The sequence below is a fragment of the Bubalus bubalis genome, chromosome 15, assembly GCF_019923935.1.
Source record: "Bubalus bubalis isolate 160015118507 breed Murrah chromosome 15, NDDB_SH_1, whole genome shotgun sequence".
Classification (NCBI taxonomy): Eukaryota; Metazoa; Chordata; class Mammalia; order Artiodactyla; family Bovidae; genus Bubalus; species Bubalus bubalis.
In genome coordinates this window covers 78,591,303-78,609,404 of record NC_059171.1, presented here as the reverse complement: position 1 = coordinate 78,609,404, position 18,102 = coordinate 78,591,303, and the positions used below count along the sequence as shown (strand labels likewise).

Genomic DNA, 18,102 nt, shown 5'->3' with positions numbered 1-18,102 from the left:
CAGGTGGGGCTCACAAAAGCGCCCCTGAGTCTCAGCTGCTCGGCCTTTGTCCTGAGGGTGGAGCCGCTGAAGTCTGGGCAGGACAGGAGGCTCTCATGTTGGCCTGTTATACCCACCGAGCTGGAAAAGCACTCGGTAAAGCAGCCGGTGAATTGATTCCCCTTGTGAAGATGAAGGGTGGAGGTCTCCAGAGAGGTGGAGTTTACCAGGGTCACCTGCTCCAAGGGCAGAGAAGTACCGCTGCCGGCCAAGCAGGCAGAAAGTTTGTTTTCTCTTTAAAGAGAGGAGTCTGCTGGAGTGAGAAAGAGGCAGAGGCCACAGGCTAGAAGAGTAGTTGAATAACTGAAGGCACCAGCAGAAGTAAATCAGGAGCAGCCGAGCTCCAGAGAAGTCAGGGCCTCGTGAGGTGCCGGCTTTGCAAGTGGTCAGTGTCTCGCGTCCTGAGTAGCCTCGCGGGGCTTCGGCCGCCCCTGAGTGTTTCCTTTCTGGAAGAAAGCCGTTAGTGGTGTGTCAACTGTGTGAGGAAGTGAGATCCGTGTGTCCGGCCCTGGTTAACAGACCAGGGGGCCCCAGGCCTGTCGCAGAGGCCACACGCGCCGAAGGTGGGCCCAACCGTGGTGACCGTGGTTCCACACCCGGGGCTGGAACGCTGATAGCACAGATGAGAGGCAGACTTGACGTCGGATGGAGTCTGACCGTGCACTAGGCGCTGGGCCAGCAGGCTTGGGGTGGGCTCCGGCGCTTTGTCCTGTCCCCGACACCCGTGTACCCCCGTCCCAGGAGACTGAGGGTGGGGCTCGGGGCGCCCTGCCCCTGTGGGTCCGTGGCTGCAGGGGACAGGCCCCGGGGGCGAGGGCGAGGGCGGAGGCTGCCTGCCGCCGAGGAGGAGGCCGTCCTGTCCCCAGCCGTGGCGGGGAACAGTCTGGTCACGCGGGTCTGACAGACGGTGCATATGCTGGCCCACCGCCTCTCGTTTCCTGCCGAAACCTCCGCCCGCCTCTCTCTCTCCTTGGTCGGTGTTGTCTTCACACCGCCCTGACCACCGCCACGCGTGGTGCTGGGCGTTCTTGAGCGAGCACAGGCCGCCGCCTCTGGCGGGCTGCTGTGCGGCCTGCCGCACGCTCACGGTAGCCACTCACCCAGAGGGACGTGCGCCCGAGCAGCGCCGGCGTCTGTCCACCGTTCACCGGAGGCGTTCTCCATGCACACTCTTGGCGACACTGACGCAGTGCCTGCTGGAAACACAGATGCGTGCCCCCGTGAGGTATGCACCTACCGGGGTGACTTAGCTCAAAAAGCTCAACAACACACACGATGCTGGTGATGATGCAGAGCAACTGCAACTCCCTTACCTTGTTGGTGGGAGTCTAACACCTAATTTGGAAAACTGCAGATTCTTAGTAAATTAAACAGATGTTTGCCATAATGACCCGGTAAGTTCACCCTTAGGTATTTATCCAAGAGAAAAGCAAGTATTCACACATTCACAAAAAAAGACTTGCACAAGAGTTTGTTTATAGCAGCTTGACTTTTTAATGTGCTCAAATTGAAAACAGCTCAATGTCTATGGATTGGAGAGGGGGTAGATTGTGGTACGAGAGAGGGGTGTATGTGTGGCTGTCACATATGTCCTCTACACATAATAACATGGATGAAGCCCACAAGCATTATGTTGCGCTCAGGAAGCCAGCTATCATGAGAGCATGCTGGATGAGTCCACATATGTAAACAAGGCGCAAATCTAATCTGTGGTGGAACTTTCCGGAAAAGTGGTTGTCTACAGGAGTGTGTGTCTGATTAGCAGGGGCCCCAGGGGAACTTTCTCATTTGGTGGAAGTGTTTCATGTCTTTATTAGGCTGACAGTTACACGGGGAGTCATTGAATTGTATACTTAGCTATAGTCTTTCACTTTAAGTAACGTTTCAGTCAGTTCAGTTGCTTAGTCGTGTCCAACTCTTTGCGACCCCATGAATCGCAGCACGCCAGGCCTCCCTGTCCATCACCAACCCCCGGAGTTCACTGAGACTCATGTCCATCGAGTCAGTGATGCCATCCAGCCATCTCATCCTCTGTTGTCCCCTTCTCCTCCTGCCCCCAATCCCTCCCAGCATCAGAGTCTTTTCCAATGAGTCAACTCTTCGCATGAGGTGGCCAAAGTACTGGAGTTTCAGCTTTAGCATCATTCCTTCCAAAGAAATCCCAGGGCTGATCTCCTTCAGAATGGACTGGTTGGATCTCCTTGCAGTCCAAGGGACTCTCAAGAGTCTTTTCCAACACCACAGTTCAAAAGCTTCAATTCTTTAGCGCTCCTCACACCAAAAAGGAAACATTAACAGGTAATCAAACTCTAATAGGTAGATTTGCTTTTTACAGTGGCATATATTAGCAGTTATGAAACGCTCTCCGTGTATTTCGTGTGTGAGCAGTTGAGTAAATACATTGAGAATGATGAAAGTTAGGTCTCTCACATTAGAGAACGTTGTTACAGATGTGGGAAGGGGAAATGGGAATGAATTTTGTGGTATCAATTTGAAACTTGAGCTATCACCCTGAACTTCCTGTCCTGTTTGTGTTTATTTCTGTATCTTTGTCCATATATGTACTTATATCCATATCTGTCTATGGTGAGATGCCAATATTTGCGTGTATGTGTATACAGACACAGATGTGCACATATGAATATACATATTTTTCAGGTTTGTTCACTGAAAAAGCCTTGAAGCAAGCATCTTAGTAGTAATGAGTGATGTTGTTAGAAAATTGTCAATGAATGCAAAACTAGTGCGTGAAAATTTAATGAGGAATAAGGTGTTTATCAACTCTCAAAGCATCTCCACACTAATTACTTGTTAATTACTAAGGAAAAACAGGTATGGTACAAAGGAGAAGCCTTGCAGACACCATATTGTCATTTTCTATCTATCTGTCTCTCTCTCTCTCTCTGGAAGAGAGAGGATTAAAATATATGGCAAAACCATCACAATATTGTAAATTATCCTCTGATTTAAAAATAACATTAAAAAATAATGGGAGAAAATGTGAGCAGTCTTTGAATTGGGTAATGGGGTGATGTTTTGTACTTTCAAATTTTCTGTCACTTTGAAATAATATTGAAGTGAAAACTTTAAAAGATAGACCTTAACGTCATAGAAGAAAATGGGGGAGAATTATATTTTATGACCGTGGAGTGTGGAGAGGGTATCTAATCATGATTCAGGAACCATGAACAATGTGCAAGAGATGTAAGGTAAAAGATTGATGCATTAACTGCAAAAAATTAAACATTTCTTCCAAGCAAAGAACATCCTGTACTAAGTCGCTTCAATTGTGTCTGACTCTTTGTGAAGCTATGGACTGTAGCCCTCCAGGCTCTTCTGTCCATGGTATTCTCCAGGCAAGAATACCAGAGTGGTATTTCCTTCTCCAAAAGAGCATCCTAAATAAATCCAAAGACACTGTCCCACTGTGAAAAAATATTTGCAGCTTGTATCACATTTAAGGAGTAAATATATTGAGAATGATGAAAGTTAGTTAATAATCTCCTAGATATGTGGAAGAAAAAAACTGACAGGTCAGTTTTAAAAAATGGTCAAATGATGTGAACCTGTATTTCACATCAGAAAAAGATGAATTGGCTCCTTTTTTTGGTACCAGAAATCAGATTTTTGACATAGCCTTTTAACAGTCTCCAGACACATCCCTCGGAGAAGGCAGTGGCACCCCACTCCAGTGCTCTTGCCTGGAAAATCCCATGGACAGAGGAGCCTGGTAGGCTGCAGTCCATGGGGTCATTGGGAAGTGCTCTTGCCTGGAAAATCCCATGGACAGAGGAGCCTGGTAGGCTGCAGTCCATGGGGTCATTGGGAGTTGGACACGACTGAGTGACTTCACTTTCACTTTTCACTTTCATGCATTGGAGAAGGAAATGGCAACCCACTCCAGTATTCTTGCCTGGAGAATCCCAGGGACGGGGGAGCCTGGTGGGCTCACAGAGTCGGACACACAGACACCACTGAATCGACTTAGCAGCAGCAGCAGACACATCCCTCTCCATCTAGACCTCGCGTCCTAACCCTTCTCAGTCCCTAAGGTACTTCGGGGCCTCTTGAATAGAAGCTGTTCTAATGGCTGGTACTGCTAAGATCCATTCCTGCATTATTGTGGATGTACCATTTAATTTGTAGTCACTTGGCATTTTTAAGGCATAATTAACGCTGAAGAAAGACTTTGGCCAGAAGTGCTAATTAACTGTAAAGTGATGGTAATGCTTTCATTTGTGTGTTTCATTGACCTTAAGTTAACAGTAGGACTGGCCTCCTGGGGTATGAACCTCAGCTGGGCCCTGAGGTCCTTGGCTTATTAAGTGAATAACATCACGGCTGTTAATCTTGTGTCATATCACAGAAATAGGGAAGAGGCGAACCTGTGGCAACAGGTCCATCTGAGGTCTTTAAAAATCAGAGATCAATTTCTTAGACATATAAATTAGTTAGGGTGCTGCTCAGGCTGATTGTTTTTCTCTGGCTCTGGCCTTAGTTAGATTAGAAGTCGTGGAACATTAGATTAGCATTATGAAACGAACAGTAACGATTCACATGAGAATTGTGGGAAGACTCAGATTTTACAGATGTGTGTACCCAGGACTGGAGAAAGAACGTGACTTTTCCAAGGTCATGTGAGGTTCTAAGAGTGAATCGAAACCTTGCTTCTTGACCCTGGCTCCGGCTAGAACCTGGGATTCCTGAGGCTCCACGCTCATCCTCAGACACAGGTGGTGCTCCATCAGCGTGCCCCACACGATGGCTTTGGAGTCTTCTGTTTGAGTGTCTGCAAGTGATCACCTGAGATCAGGATCAGTTTCTAAAATCACCTTTATTGAGTGTAATTTGCATTCTATAAAATGCAGCCACACTAACTGTATAAAAGTTTTATAAAATGTAAAAAAGTTTTATAAGAACTGTATAAAAAGCTCAGTCGTGTCTGACTCTTTGCGACCCCATGGACTGTCGCCCGCCAGGCTCCTCCATCCATGGGATTCTTGAGGCAAGAATACTGGAGTGGGTTGCCATTTCCTTATCCAGGGGATCTTCTAGACCCAGGGATCTTACCAGGGTCTCCCGCACTGCAGGCAAGACTCTTTACCATCTGAGCTACCAGGGAAGTCCATCAAGATACAGAATATTCTTACTGCCGCAAGTTTCCCTGACTCCTTTATAGCCAGTCCTCTTCCTGCCCCGCAACCCCGGAGACGCTGATCTGCTTTTTGTCCTAAAGAGTAACCTTTTCTAGCATCTCTTATACATGCAAGCCTACAGTATGTACTCTTTTCTTTCTGGCCTCTTTCACTCAGAATGATGATTTGGAGATTTTCTCGTGTTGTGTCTGTCAGTAGTTGGCTCCATTTCGTTGCTCAGCAGTATTCCATAAAATTTGTTCATCTAGTCACCTACCTCCTGTTGGACATTGAGACTACATTAAACTTGTACTATGAATAAAGTTCCCAGGGACATTTACACATATGTTCTTGGTATGGATTTATATTTTTATTTTTCTTGGTAGGAGTTTCATTACTGAATAATTTATTAACTCTATGCTGAAGTTTATAAGGAATTGCTTTTTTGTTTTCCAAAGTGATTGTAAATTTTACCTTACCACTAGCAATTTCTGAGAGTTCTAGTAGATAATTTAGGATTTTTTTGTGTGTGTGGATACATGACTGTGTCATCTATGAAAAGACAGTTTTATTTCTTCCTTTCTGACATATATGATTTTAATTTCATGCTTTATTGGCTTCCCTAGGATCTCTATTACATTGTTGATTGAAGTAATGGCAGCTATGTCCTTGCCTTACTCTAGATTTTAGAGGCAAAACATTGTTTATGATTAAGTTGGTTTTAACTGCAAGTTTTTCACGGGTGCACTTTGTGGATTGAAGCCGTTCCTTTTTATGCCTATTTTGCTGAGATTTTTAAAGAAATCATAAATAGGTTTTGAATTTTTTCAATTGCATTCTTTGCAGCTATTGAGATAATCATATGGCTCTTCTGTTTTCTCTGTTAATAGTTTGTTAATATGGTGAATGACATTGATTGATTTCTAATGTTAAACCAAACCTTCGATTGTTAAGCTTACTTGGTCATGATGTATTACTCATTTTAAATATTACTGTATTTGACTCAGTAATAATTGACGATTTTTACATCTAAATTCACGAGGAATATAGGCCTGTGCTTTCTTTGTAAGCTCTTTGCTTTTAGCATTTGGATAATACTGGCCTCATAAAAAGAATGGGAACTTTTTCTCCCTTTTTTTCCTGAATGTGTTTGTATAAACTGGTGTTGTATCTAAAATTAGGTTTTGATAGAATTCAGCTGGGAAGCCATCTGAGTTTGGGGTTTCTTTTAGGAGGGTGTGTTAATTTATAAATCTCATGCTCACTTATAAATCCCGTGTTAATTTATGAATCCTGTGTCTTCAGTTGGCGGGCGGTTGAGTCTCCTGCTTCTCGTTGGTTCCGTTTGGTAACGTGCACCCGTCACCTGAGTTGCTCAGTCTGCTGGCGCGAAGTTGCTTTCCCTCTTTCTTTATCGTCCCTTCATGTGCGTGTGCTCTGTGCTGATGGGCATTTTCATTCCTGACATCAGTAACCAGTTTCTCACTTCTTGTTTCCTTGATCAGCCTAACTTAGAGGGTTGTCGCTTTAATTGGTACTTTCATGAAATGAGTTTTAGTTTAATTGATTTTTTCTTTCATCGTTTGTCCAATTTCTATTTAATAATCGCCCAATCCTCTCTTCCTTGCTGGGTTGTGGTCTCTCCTTCTACAACTCTGCCCTGGACACACACCGTCCTCTTTTCTCCTGTATCCTCGTATATCCAGGGCCCTTCTCTGTGACATAGTGTAGCACAGCGGTCTTAGGGGTCCGGGGCTTGTGTCTTTGGCTAGACCTGAGCCCACAGGGATGGCGTCATGTCTTCTGCCACAGTCCCTCACACTAGTGCACACCCATCCAGGGTGAGTGAGTGGATGGGTGGACGGATGGGTGAGCACTGCTCTGGGCAGTCCCGTACACGGAAGACCACGGGCTATGCAGCCGTGCAGCTCTGTGCCTGAGCCTGGGCCCGTGGCCTCGGCCACTCACTGAGCTGCTCATTTATGCTGGACTCTCCTTGGAGGGCTCTTAATGTTAGAGCCCGTGTGTGAGGCTCAGGTAGCACAGCATCTGGCACTTAGTAGGTGCTCAGTAAAAGGCAGCTCTTGAAAGACCTTTCATTTCAGCTCAAATAACAAATTATTATACAGCTAGAAAAGAAATACTTTTTCTGTAATTCTTTGCCCATTTCTGATTTGTATAATAAATCTTCCCTGAAATTGAACCATCACGTGTCTGAAGAAGAAGTCTTAGGGCATAGTGGTGCATTGTCTCCCCTTACATTCTCATTGAAATAAAGCTTGGGCATCCCATGTCTTTTCCCTTATCAGCCCACATTATGGCTTTATTAAAATATTCTACATTCATGGATATGAGAAGGCATTTTTTTTTAATCAAGGAAGGAAGGCAGTAGTATGCAATAATTTCACAGAATCTCTTCTGTGATTTCATAAATTACATATTTCCCCCCATGATTATATCTTTTACTTGCTTCTCTACAGAGTAAGGAAATAGCCAATTCCAAGAAAATAAAAATACGGTTCCTTCTTTGCTGTCTGGTACTTGCTGGTTACCTCTCTGTGTGTAGTTTTCGCTTATTTCCCAGGTGGTTTCTACTCTATCACTCCCTGGGGACAACTTGTAAGTTTACTTTAAAGAACAGAAAATCCAGCATGAATTTTTTTTTATTCCTTCACAGATTTTGGCTTTTCAAGGCCATTGTTGAGAATCTGTTGATTTCCTTGACCCGCATGCCTGCATTTGCAGAGGCTGCCGTGAATATAGTGGGTGGTGGATTGGCGGTTCATTTATCACTTAATTTACTCAGACATCCCTTGACTTGACACTGAGCTCTCTGAGGTCAGGGACCCTCCTGTATTCACTGTTCTAAGCACAGGTCCAGGCGCTCAGAAAGTACTCAGGAAGTGATTGGAAAGATGATTGAAAGAAGAGGCCAAACAAATGGAAGTCTGTTGGATTAAAGAAGTCATTACAGAAAGGATTGTTAGGATGTGTGTATGAGGGGGTCTCACCTTGTGCTGACAAGGGTTTTCAAAAGTTTAAGTCATAAACTTGGCCGTCCTTTTGAGATTATAGTGCAGTGCTGTATGCTGTGGAAAAAGAATTTCGGATTTTGGTGAGACTAAAATATGCTTATTATTATTATTTTTAATCTGTATTTCATTGAGTCCTTTTAAAGTAAGGCAGTACAGCCATCTTACTGGAAATGGGGCGGGGGGCATGAAGGAGGAGCAACATTTATACAGGTTCAGAGAATCAGTAGCACCAAAGTTCAGGGGAACCTGTAAACACGTCCACCTTGAAGAGTGGTGGGAGACGAGTTGGAACAATGAGCTTTTAAAATGGGACTGAAGGACTTGAGTAGGCATTTTTCCAATGATATGCAAATAGCCAGTAAGCGTATAAAAAGATGCTCAACACCGTTAGTCATTAGGGAAATGCAGATCAAAACCAAAATGAGATACCACTTCACCCCCATTAGGATGGTGATTATTGAAAACAACCAATCAACCAGGAAAAAATAAGTATTGCTGAGGATGTGGAGAAATTGGAATCCCTATGCACGGCTGTTAGGAATGTTAAATAGTTCTGTCACAGTGGGACAGGGTATGGTGGTTCTTTAAAGAGATTAGATACAGGATTATCTTCTGATCCAGCAGTTCCACTTCTGGGGGATAAACCCAAAGGAATTGAAAGCAGAGATTCAGACAGGTGTTTGCACATGCACGTTCACAGCAGCGTTAATCACGATGGCCAGTAAGTGAAGGCAACCCCAGTGTTTGTTGGTGAGTGAATGGATACACAGAACATGGCACATCCATTCGGTGGAATATTATTCAACTTTAGAAAGGAATTATTTTCTGAAACAACACTGCTGAACCGTGGAAACACTAGTCGCAACAGGACAAAAGTGCTGCGATTCCACCTCCATGAGGCCTCTAGAGCAGCCAGATTCGTGGAGACAGAAAGGAGAACGGTGGCTGCCAGAGGCCGGGCAGAGCGGAGGAGGGATTTTTGTGTGGTTTGTGTAGTGTTTCAGTTTGGGAAGATGAAAGAGTTCTGGAAATGGATGGTGGTGATGTTTATACAACAATGGGGAAGTGCCTAATGCCAAATAACTGTACACTTAGCAATGGTTAAAATGGTAAGTTTTATCTGTATTTTACCACACTACAAAAAATGTTAAATGGCATTAGAATCCATTTCCCCTTTCTTCCTATTTTAAGCCACGTTGTCTTCAGGTATCGAGTGGTCAGGGTGCAGAGGGAGAAAGGAGTCTGTTTAACGAGTGCCTGCTTGAGCTTATACTTCACTTTCTCACTGAGTCTTCATTAAAGTCCAGTGAGATAGGTGTTAATTATTAGCCCCATTTAACAGTTGAGAAACTGAGGCTGAGTGGTGGGATAACATGCTCAAGATCTCACTTAGCCAGAGCATCAAGCCGAGCTTAACTGGCCTCCCTCCCTGCTCCCCACCCGCTGTACCAGGCTGCTTGTCTCTGGGATTTTTGTCCGTGTCCCTCCCAGAGGAGATCCGTCCTCCAGCTGGGATGGCGCCTGACAGCACGCACATATGGTGGTTTTCTTTCATTTTAAGCACTTTCGTAGCTGTGCCTGCCTCTCCTTTGGAGAGGAGGAATGGGTCAATGAAAGCAGTTGCTGCTGCTGCTGCTAAGTCACTTCAGTCATGTCTGACTCTTCGTGACCCCATGGACTGCAGCCCACCAGGCTCCTCCGTCCATGGGATTTTCCAGGCAAGAGTACTGGAGTGGGTTGCCATTGCCTGAGGGCTAAGCCCTGTGTCTCGCGTGGACCCTTTTGAGTCGTGACTGGTGGGGCACGGGGAGGAGGGCAGGCGGGTGGGCCTGTCCTGCGGATGGGACGCGTGGCTTCCCGCAGCTCTCGCGGGTGGGCATGTGCTCGAATCCCCACCCTGAACACGTGGCTTTGAGGCCCCATCAGCACTGTCAGCCCCAACAGTGCTCCCAGCTCACCCTCCCTCTTTCTTTTCTGGGAAACGCCCATACTAGGGTCATCGGAGCCCAGCCAGTCTCCAGATGTGGTGGACACTTTCTCAGGCCCTGTTTACCTGGCTTGGCTGCAGCAGTGGGTGTTCCGTCCCTCCTCCCCACAGCTCTACCCTCCTTGGGTTTCCATGACCCCAGCCGTTTGTCTCTTGGTGTGTTATCTCTGGAATTATTCCTAATCCAAGGTCCCCATGATTGACGGCTATGTTTGCTTCTTAAGAGTTTTATTAGTCAACTTCTTATGTGAAGGAGCATCTGATAAATATTTCAGCTGTGCTGGCCGCCTGTGGTCTCTGTTGCATATTCTTCTTTGGTTTTGCCATTTGTTTTGTTGTGCAGCCCTTTAAAAATGTAAAAGACTGTTCTCAGCCCCAGGGCACGCAGAGCCAGGCTGCCGGCCAGGTGTGGCCCCTGGGCCGCCGTGTGCTGTTGCCTGTTTTAGGGCCTTACTGGGGAAGGCTGAGTCATTTTAGTGAGGAGCTGAGCTGGGGTTGAGATTTCCTGTTGCCATGGTTACTGCTGGTGCGGCACAGGCTCTGGATCATGCTGGGGGAGGGGGAGGAAGGTGGTAGGGGCTGCTGAGGTTCCAGGCATTTTTCCCATAAAGGCCCTGAGCCCTCCCTGCCTGCCAGCACCTGGACGGGGGTCTCTGCACACCTTCCATCCTACCCCAGGGGCTTCCTCCTGGGGGCCCGCAGGAGCAGAGGGGCACGCTGTTGTCCTCCCCCTGCCGCCATCCCTGGTTGGAGCTGCACCCCGCATCGCGGGCGTGGGCTCTCGGAGTCCCTGCCCCTCTCCCGGTAGCACCAGCCTCTGCCTGGTCTAGAGGTGGGCGCTCTGAACGGGCTTCCCGCTCTGTCTCTAGTGGTGTCGCTCTAGGATCCTGGCCCTCCTGTCCTCGCCTCACTAGGATGGATATTTACCCCTGCCTGTGTGCCCTTGGCATTGGTCACCCCTCCTCCAGAAGCTAAAGATTTTGCTTTGGAGGAGAGAAGGGTGTGGATGGGGGCGGGATGGGGGCAAGGGGTTGGAGCTGGGTTTTCGTTTCGTGTTTTTCCCCTGGTGGCTGCTGACCACATGCTCCAGGCCTGTACTACCCAGGGAGGCTCCCCTGCACCTCTGTCCCTGCCAGTCCCCCAGGGGAGGTCCTTGGAGAAGAGCCTGGCGTGGGCGGGAACTGTCGCTGCATCTGGAGGATGTCCACTATCTGTAGAGCCCCTCCTCAGCCCTTAGAAGTTCATGGACTGACTGACTTCGTGAACTGACTCCTTGCCAGCTTGTGTGGGGGGCTGGCTCTGCCCCTGGTCGGGTGTCCCCACGATGTCCCTCCTGGAAGGAACTTGTTCCTGCTTGGCCTTCTGGCTCCATGGCTGCCCCATGACCTTATCTGCATGAGTCTGGGGCTCATCAGCCTTACTCACTGTTAGCCTAGGAGCCATGCTCCAGCTCCCTCATGGAAGCCCCCACCCACCCCCACAACCTGATCTGTGTGTTTAAATGATGCTGACTGAAATGCACTTGTCTCTCTGAAATGCTAGATCCCATCACAGAATCATCCTCGAGTTTCTCTCCATTCGTGTTTGCAGGCTGAGAATCGTGCGTGTTGTTAGCTGCGGGGCATCGTTGGAGGAAGGATGGCACCAGGGTGAGGTGCCAGTGGCCGCCTGGTGGAGCTGCCCAGTGCCCATTGCTTCACCAGCCGGGATCACCTTCCCCTCACCTGGGGGAGGCCGGCCACGTGGCTGGATGGTGGTCGGCTCAGGGAGTAGTAAGTGACCTTTTTTTGTTTCCTTCCATCTTTTTAGACCCTGGAAGCTGTCCTGAACTTCAAATACTCCGGAGGCCCAGGCCACGTTGAAGGGTATTACAGGAACCTGGCCCTGGGGCTGCACGTGGAGGTGGAGCCGTCTGTGTTCTTCACGCGGGTCAGCACCCTGCCGGCCACCAGGTACGTGCACCTCAGCTCTTGGCCAGGCTTGCTCTCGCGGCTGACGGCGCTGCACCCGCAGTTCTGGCCGTGGTGTCATCTTGGTCCCACCGCCCAGAGTGCCAGGGTCAGCCTCCCCAGGTCTTCATCAGATGAACAGGCAGTGCAGGGAAATGCCTCTTCGGGAAGACGGGCTGGGCGGGCTTCCCTCTTGCCCCACGCCGTGGTGATCGCGTCCTCTCTGCAGCGTGCTTGCTTGTCGTCGTGGGGCGGGACACGGCCCCGCTCCTTGTCCCGAGCCCGGGCCTCACTCCGGTCCGGCGCAGGCCTCCATCAGCAGGGACTCGGCACATGGCCTGTGCCTTGGATGCTCCTGGAGGAGTCCAGCCTGTCTGTCTCTGTCCCGCTGTCCTCCCAGGAGGACTGTGCAGGGCCAGGCCAGCCAGCATCTCGGCCCGCTCTTCCTGGAGCCCCCAGCCATCGAGAGGGTGGGCCATTCTGCCCAGAGCGCCCTCCCTTAGGGAGGCTTTTCCTCCTGCTTGGTTCTCCTGGCCTAGCCTTCCTTCAGGGAGGAAGAAATCAGTTTGTCTCCTTCAGATCCAGAAGAGGCCAGAGATACTAGAGGTTGTTCCTCCCTTAGGTGGGAGAATGACAGTTTCTCACCCGAAACTTTGACCTGTGGTGACCTGGGGATAGTGCTGGGTGGGGCTGCAGACACCTGGAGACCCTGTGGGGTTGGATTCCTGCCCAGGTGGTGAGCAGCCTTCGGAAGGCAGGTCCTGACCCCCCGGGTGCTTCCACATCCCCCTGTCCAGGGACACCTTACCTCTCCGGGTAGCATGGACTGGCCTAGTGGTACTTATGCTTAATGGAGTTAAGGCTGTCTTTACCTGTCCGTCCTTGACCATGAGGGGAGAGACCGTTATGTGCAGCAACCCCCTCCACCCTTGGGCTCTATCGTCCACAGAGTATAATGGGGGGATGTTAATGTCGATAGAAAACTCTCTTTAGAGTGATACAGCGCTCCCCCCCCCCCCCCCCCCCCCCCCGCCCCCAAAAGTAAGTGCAGTTTGAGTTCATAGGAAAGACTGCTTTTCTCCCAGCCCCGGGGAATGGCCTCAGTGAGAATCAATGGCTGAGCTTGGGCTTTTCAGCATCTCATTTCATCATCTATCACTTTTTCAATCCACAGAGTAATGGTCTCTCTTGCCAGCGCTCGCCTCTGTTTTGAATTTGTAAAAGGCATCAAAGCACTTGCCGGCAGGGAGCTTTGGCCGGGATGCCTGCCAGATGCTGTTCGAGTTTCTCAGGCCCTTCCCGTGTGTTCAGTCCGCTCCACCATCACCCTGGCGTGCGCCTCTTTCTCGTCCCCTCATCTCCTGCTGCCACCGCTCACATAAATAGGTCTGAGAAGCAGCGCAGATTGTCACCAAGTTGGATTCGTTTCCCCCTATTGCTCTCTGGCTCCCATGTCATGGCCCCTGCAGCTCTTAATGACAATTTAAGATGAGAAGCATTGCTGCCTTGTGGTTTGCTGCGGAACACTGGAAGAGCTGGTGGTGGGCTGATGTGCTGTTTGGCTCCTGGTCGCTGGCCTCACTCTCTTCCTTTTGGCCTACGTGTTTCTTTTCCCTGCTCTTGGGTTGATGAGGGTTGACGTTTGATTTCCTCTAATCCCTCTCCTTTCTTGCTCAGTCTCACTGAGCCCTGATCCTGTGGGTTGAGGTTTGCCATCTTCCCTTAGGACTCTAGAAATACTCCCCTGCCTCCAGCCTGCTCCTGTATCGTCTCATAAAGACAAATGTTCCCACATCACGGTCTGGCTTGAAGACTTTCCCAGTGCGTACTGGACAGAGTTCAGAGTGCCCGCTCTGGTATTTATGCTCCAGTTTCTGTAGAGATCTGTATAAATCGTTGGCCTGAAATACAGCAGAATTATCATGCATTTTATCTGTACTCTGTTCAGGTTGACATGACATGGTTTTCTGTGGACACTGGTTTTCATCTTGCTCCCAGGTGAGAATTTTCTTATAGTATCGGGCCATTTTAGAGTCAGGCATCCCCAGAGATGGCCAGGCTCCACACATTGCATCACAAATGAGGCCCAGAGAAGGCCTGTGGTTTTCCCAGAGTCTCACAGCTTGCCCGTGACAGACTGGCTCCCAGATACCCTGACTGCAAGGTGCTGCAGACACAGATGCACAGCTAGATGACCGAATCCATGTTAGCTGGAGCCTTTATGGGCATTCAAGCTGACTTTGATGCAAAAAGAAGCTATACAGTCATCAAAAGACAGCCTAATTGCTGGCATAAAGACTCACGTAACCCTGTTCTGAAACCAGAATACCAAAGGTTATTACATCTTGCTCCTGGGCTCCTCTCATCAGCAGTGGTGGCATAGTCGCTCAGTTGCGTCCAACTCTTGTGGTCCCATAGACTGTAGCTTGCCAGGCTCCTCCGCCCATGGAGTTCTCTAGGCAAGAACCCTGGGGGGGGTTGCCGTCCCCTGCTCCGGGGGTCTTGCCCACCCAGAGATAGAAACCGGGTCCCCTGCACTGCAGGCAGGCTCGTGGCCAGCTGAGCCGCCAGTGCCCCTCTCACTAATACTCATGATTTATGCCATTTTTCTCATTGGTAGTTTTTTACTGATCGAGTTCTAGAAGTCAGGGCAGGGAAATCCCATTTATTCAGGACCCACCCTATTCCTAGTCATGCCCTGGGTCCACTGTGCAGTGTCCCATTTAAACTCCCGAGAACCCTTTGAAGTCAGTGTTGCTGTATGCAGATGTTAAATAACTCACCCCAGGTGCACATTAATGAGCAAAAGAGATGCATTTGAATGTTGGTCTTCTCTCCAGCAAAACCCATGCTTCCCATCACAGTGCTCTGAAGTAGGCTTCCAGAAGCCTGGGCCCCCCTTACCCACTCTGTCCGTGGAAGTGTCTCTGGATCTCTCCCAGCCTCAGCCCTCCGTCCCCACTGCTGTGGTCACCAGCTCTGCCCCTTCATGGGGGATGAGAGAATGAAAGTGAACAGTGGAGGGGCCAGTGTTTTCCCGGAGCCAGAGCACAGCATAGATGGCAGGTGGAATTCTCTTTGCCTTTTTTTTTTTTTTTTTTTAACTGTCCTCCTTCAGGGGTGTACCTGGGTTTCAGCTAACTTTTATTTAGGAGATCAATTACCTTTGAGATTCACTTTTTACACTAAGCCGCCTGCTAATGTTGTTGGGGACGGACTGAAATGGATGGGGCCACCCTGCCTTCCCCTCCTCAGGAGCAATTTCTTCCCAGACCGTTAGGATAAATGATCCAATCTTACACATCGCTGCTCTGAGCTCTGTGGGAAATGCGCTCCCCTGAGCCAGGGTGTAAGGTGTGGGAGTTATTACATTATTAACAGAAATCACACAGCCTGACGCACCACAGTGCTTCTCCCCGGCCAGTTAGAAAAATCCCATTTCCCGCCATGGGGTGGGACTGTTCCACGCCGTGGGCGGCCCGTGCGCACAGACATGTAATAAAGGCACTTTCAGTGCTAGGTTTTATCACGGTCGATCTTTCCCAGGTTGCTATGTTGATTTGAATGGGTTTTTAATTTAACAAGAATTAGGATTTTAACAAGCGCAGGATTCAGAACCCAGTGTACCTGCCTCCTATTTCAGATTCTGATTCTCCCACTCATCTGCTCTGTGGTCCTGAGCAAGTCATTTCCTATTTCTTTAGTCATCAGTTTTCCTCATCATTTCCTCTGTGCTTTACTGTCTGGTTTGTGCTCGTAACAGACCACGTGTAACAGGGACAAGAAGAGAACCATGAAGGCCACATGTTAAGAGGGGCACAAAAATGATTGAACATCAGGAAGACTCTTGTGCCTCAAAACCCAGGGCTGCTCTTTGCCCCGCACCCCTGCACCAGGGTTGCCTCTCCTTCTGTTCCACTCACGGAGCCCCCAGTTGGAAGGAGATGAATGACTTACTGCATTTGCTTCATCCTCTCCTGCTCCTGTCGGTGTGTGTTCACTGAAGTGACGAGCACACTTCTTATCCTCTTTGCAGGTGTTAAATAGTGTAGATCCGTACAGGCAGGGGCTGCGACCCCCCACCCCGCCCCCGACACCGGCCGTGGCAGGGGCCGCTGGGCGTGTCATCTAGGTTGACGAGGCAGTGAGCTTCCTCTGCTCCCCAGTGTCGTCGCTGAGGGGCTGTCCAGGCCATGAATCACCCCTCATTGTTCTGTCCCCACTCACAGCTGTACCTCGAAGGGTCCTATTTTATGTCTTAATCGTATACATTATTAAATTATTACTGTCGATTATTTTAATTTTGTTTTGAACCATTATATTATTGAATGTTATGTCTCAACGTTCATTTTAAAACACTATCAATATTCTTTGTTTAAAGACAGATTTAAAGATTGTTTCTATTTAACAGGTAACCTACACTACTTGACATGAGTTTGGGCAAACTGATGGAGAGAGTGAAGGACAGGGGAGCCCGGGCGCGCTGCGGTCCATGGGCTCACCAAGAGTCAGCCAAGCTTAGCAAGTATGGTTTATAAACATCCATTAAAAAGGCCCATGTCGTACCTGATTTAGGGATCGAGCATATGTTAAAAGGTAGTTTGTCTGTCATCAATAACTGGCCAGAGCTGTTTGTGACCTTCCACTTGGAATTTTTGCATTTGGCATTTTCAGAGTTTTAATCATCATAATGTCAAATGCCAATCCCATGAACCACGATTTCAGGTTGTCATTTGTAAGTATGTTTCCGCCCTTTATGACTTGGGCTTGTCTTCGTTCCCAGAGAAGGAGAGGCTGACTGCGCCCTTGCTGTCATTCTGCATCACCTTTTTACCTTGGGTTTGAGGCCCAGGTGTCCCAGTGTTCGTTTTCGTGCCCCTCTTAACGTGTGGGCTTTGTGGTTCTCCCGTTCCTGTGGTCCGTTACGAATGCACAGCAGATGCTATAATGGAGTAGATAGCGTGTGTGTCAAGACCACAGCGATGCTGAGCGCTGGGCCCTGTGAGGTGCAGCAGCCGTGGGGCTGAGCCGCGAGCCTGCAGAGCCCGTCTCCAGCACCCCTGTGCTCTGGCCGCCTGCACGCCCGAGCTTTATGGAAGCATTGTTTGGATGCCGCCCAGCTCACCCACTTAAGCTGTGTAATTCTGTGTTTTGGGTTTAGTTGCAGAGTTGTTCAGCCATCACCACCGTCTGATTTTAGAGCTTTTCATTCTCCCAGCAAAAGCCCCATGCCCGTCAGCAGTGCCTTCTGTCTCCCTCCTCCCTGCCACCCTGCACCACCTCAGTCTACTTTCTGTCTCAGTAGCTTGGCCTGTTTTAGCAATTTACAAAACGTGACTGGCTCTCTTCACTTAGCATCACATTGTCCAGGTTCACCCACAAGCAGCCATCAGTATGTTGTTTGTTTTTATGTGGGACAGCATTTCATTGTGTGGATGTGTGGCATTTCGTTTATCCGTTCATTAGTTGCTGGGTTGGTTCCACCTTTTGGCTGGTGGGAATAATGCTGCTAAGAACATTCATGTACCAGTTTTTGTGTGGGCTTGCATTTTCATTTCTCTTGGGTATCCCTCAGAATGGAATTACCAGATCATATGGTAGCTGTTTAACCATTTAGGGAGTTGCCTGACCGTTTTCCTGCTCGGCTGTACCACTGTGCATTCCCACCAGCAGGATACGAAGGTTCCAGTTTTCTGCACATCCTTGCTGACGCTGGTTATCCTGTGTCTTTTTGATTCTCACCATTTCAAAATTTTTTCCTTTCACTACAGGGAACATTTTAAAACTTACTAACTAAAAGCTCAGAAACAGAGGCTCTTCCTGCCTTCAGTAATGTGCAGCCCTGAGATCCTCCCCAGGGGCCGGGTTGCGTGTCAGCCGACCACAGGGAAATGTTCCCGTGCTTCCACCGGTCGCCAGATCTGTCCTTTCCACTTCAGTAGCCCTGGACTGACTCA

General features: G+C 48.7%; 1 protein-coding gene across 13 annotated transcripts in view; it reads left to right on the top strand.

Moving 5' to 3' along the window:
- Positions 1–18,102, top strand: part of TRAPPC9 (trafficking protein particle complex subunit 9) — a 388,230-nt gene that overhangs the window by 216,476 nt on the left and 153,652 nt on the right. For all 13 annotated transcript variants that reach the window (XM_025264824.3, XM_025264825.3, XM_025264823.3 and 10 more), the window contains one exon: positions 12,006–12,148. In XM_025264824.3, the coding sequence (XP_025120609.3) occupies positions 12,006–12,148 (143 nt within the window). The remainder of the gene's footprint in view (positions 1–12,005; positions 12,149–18,102) is intronic.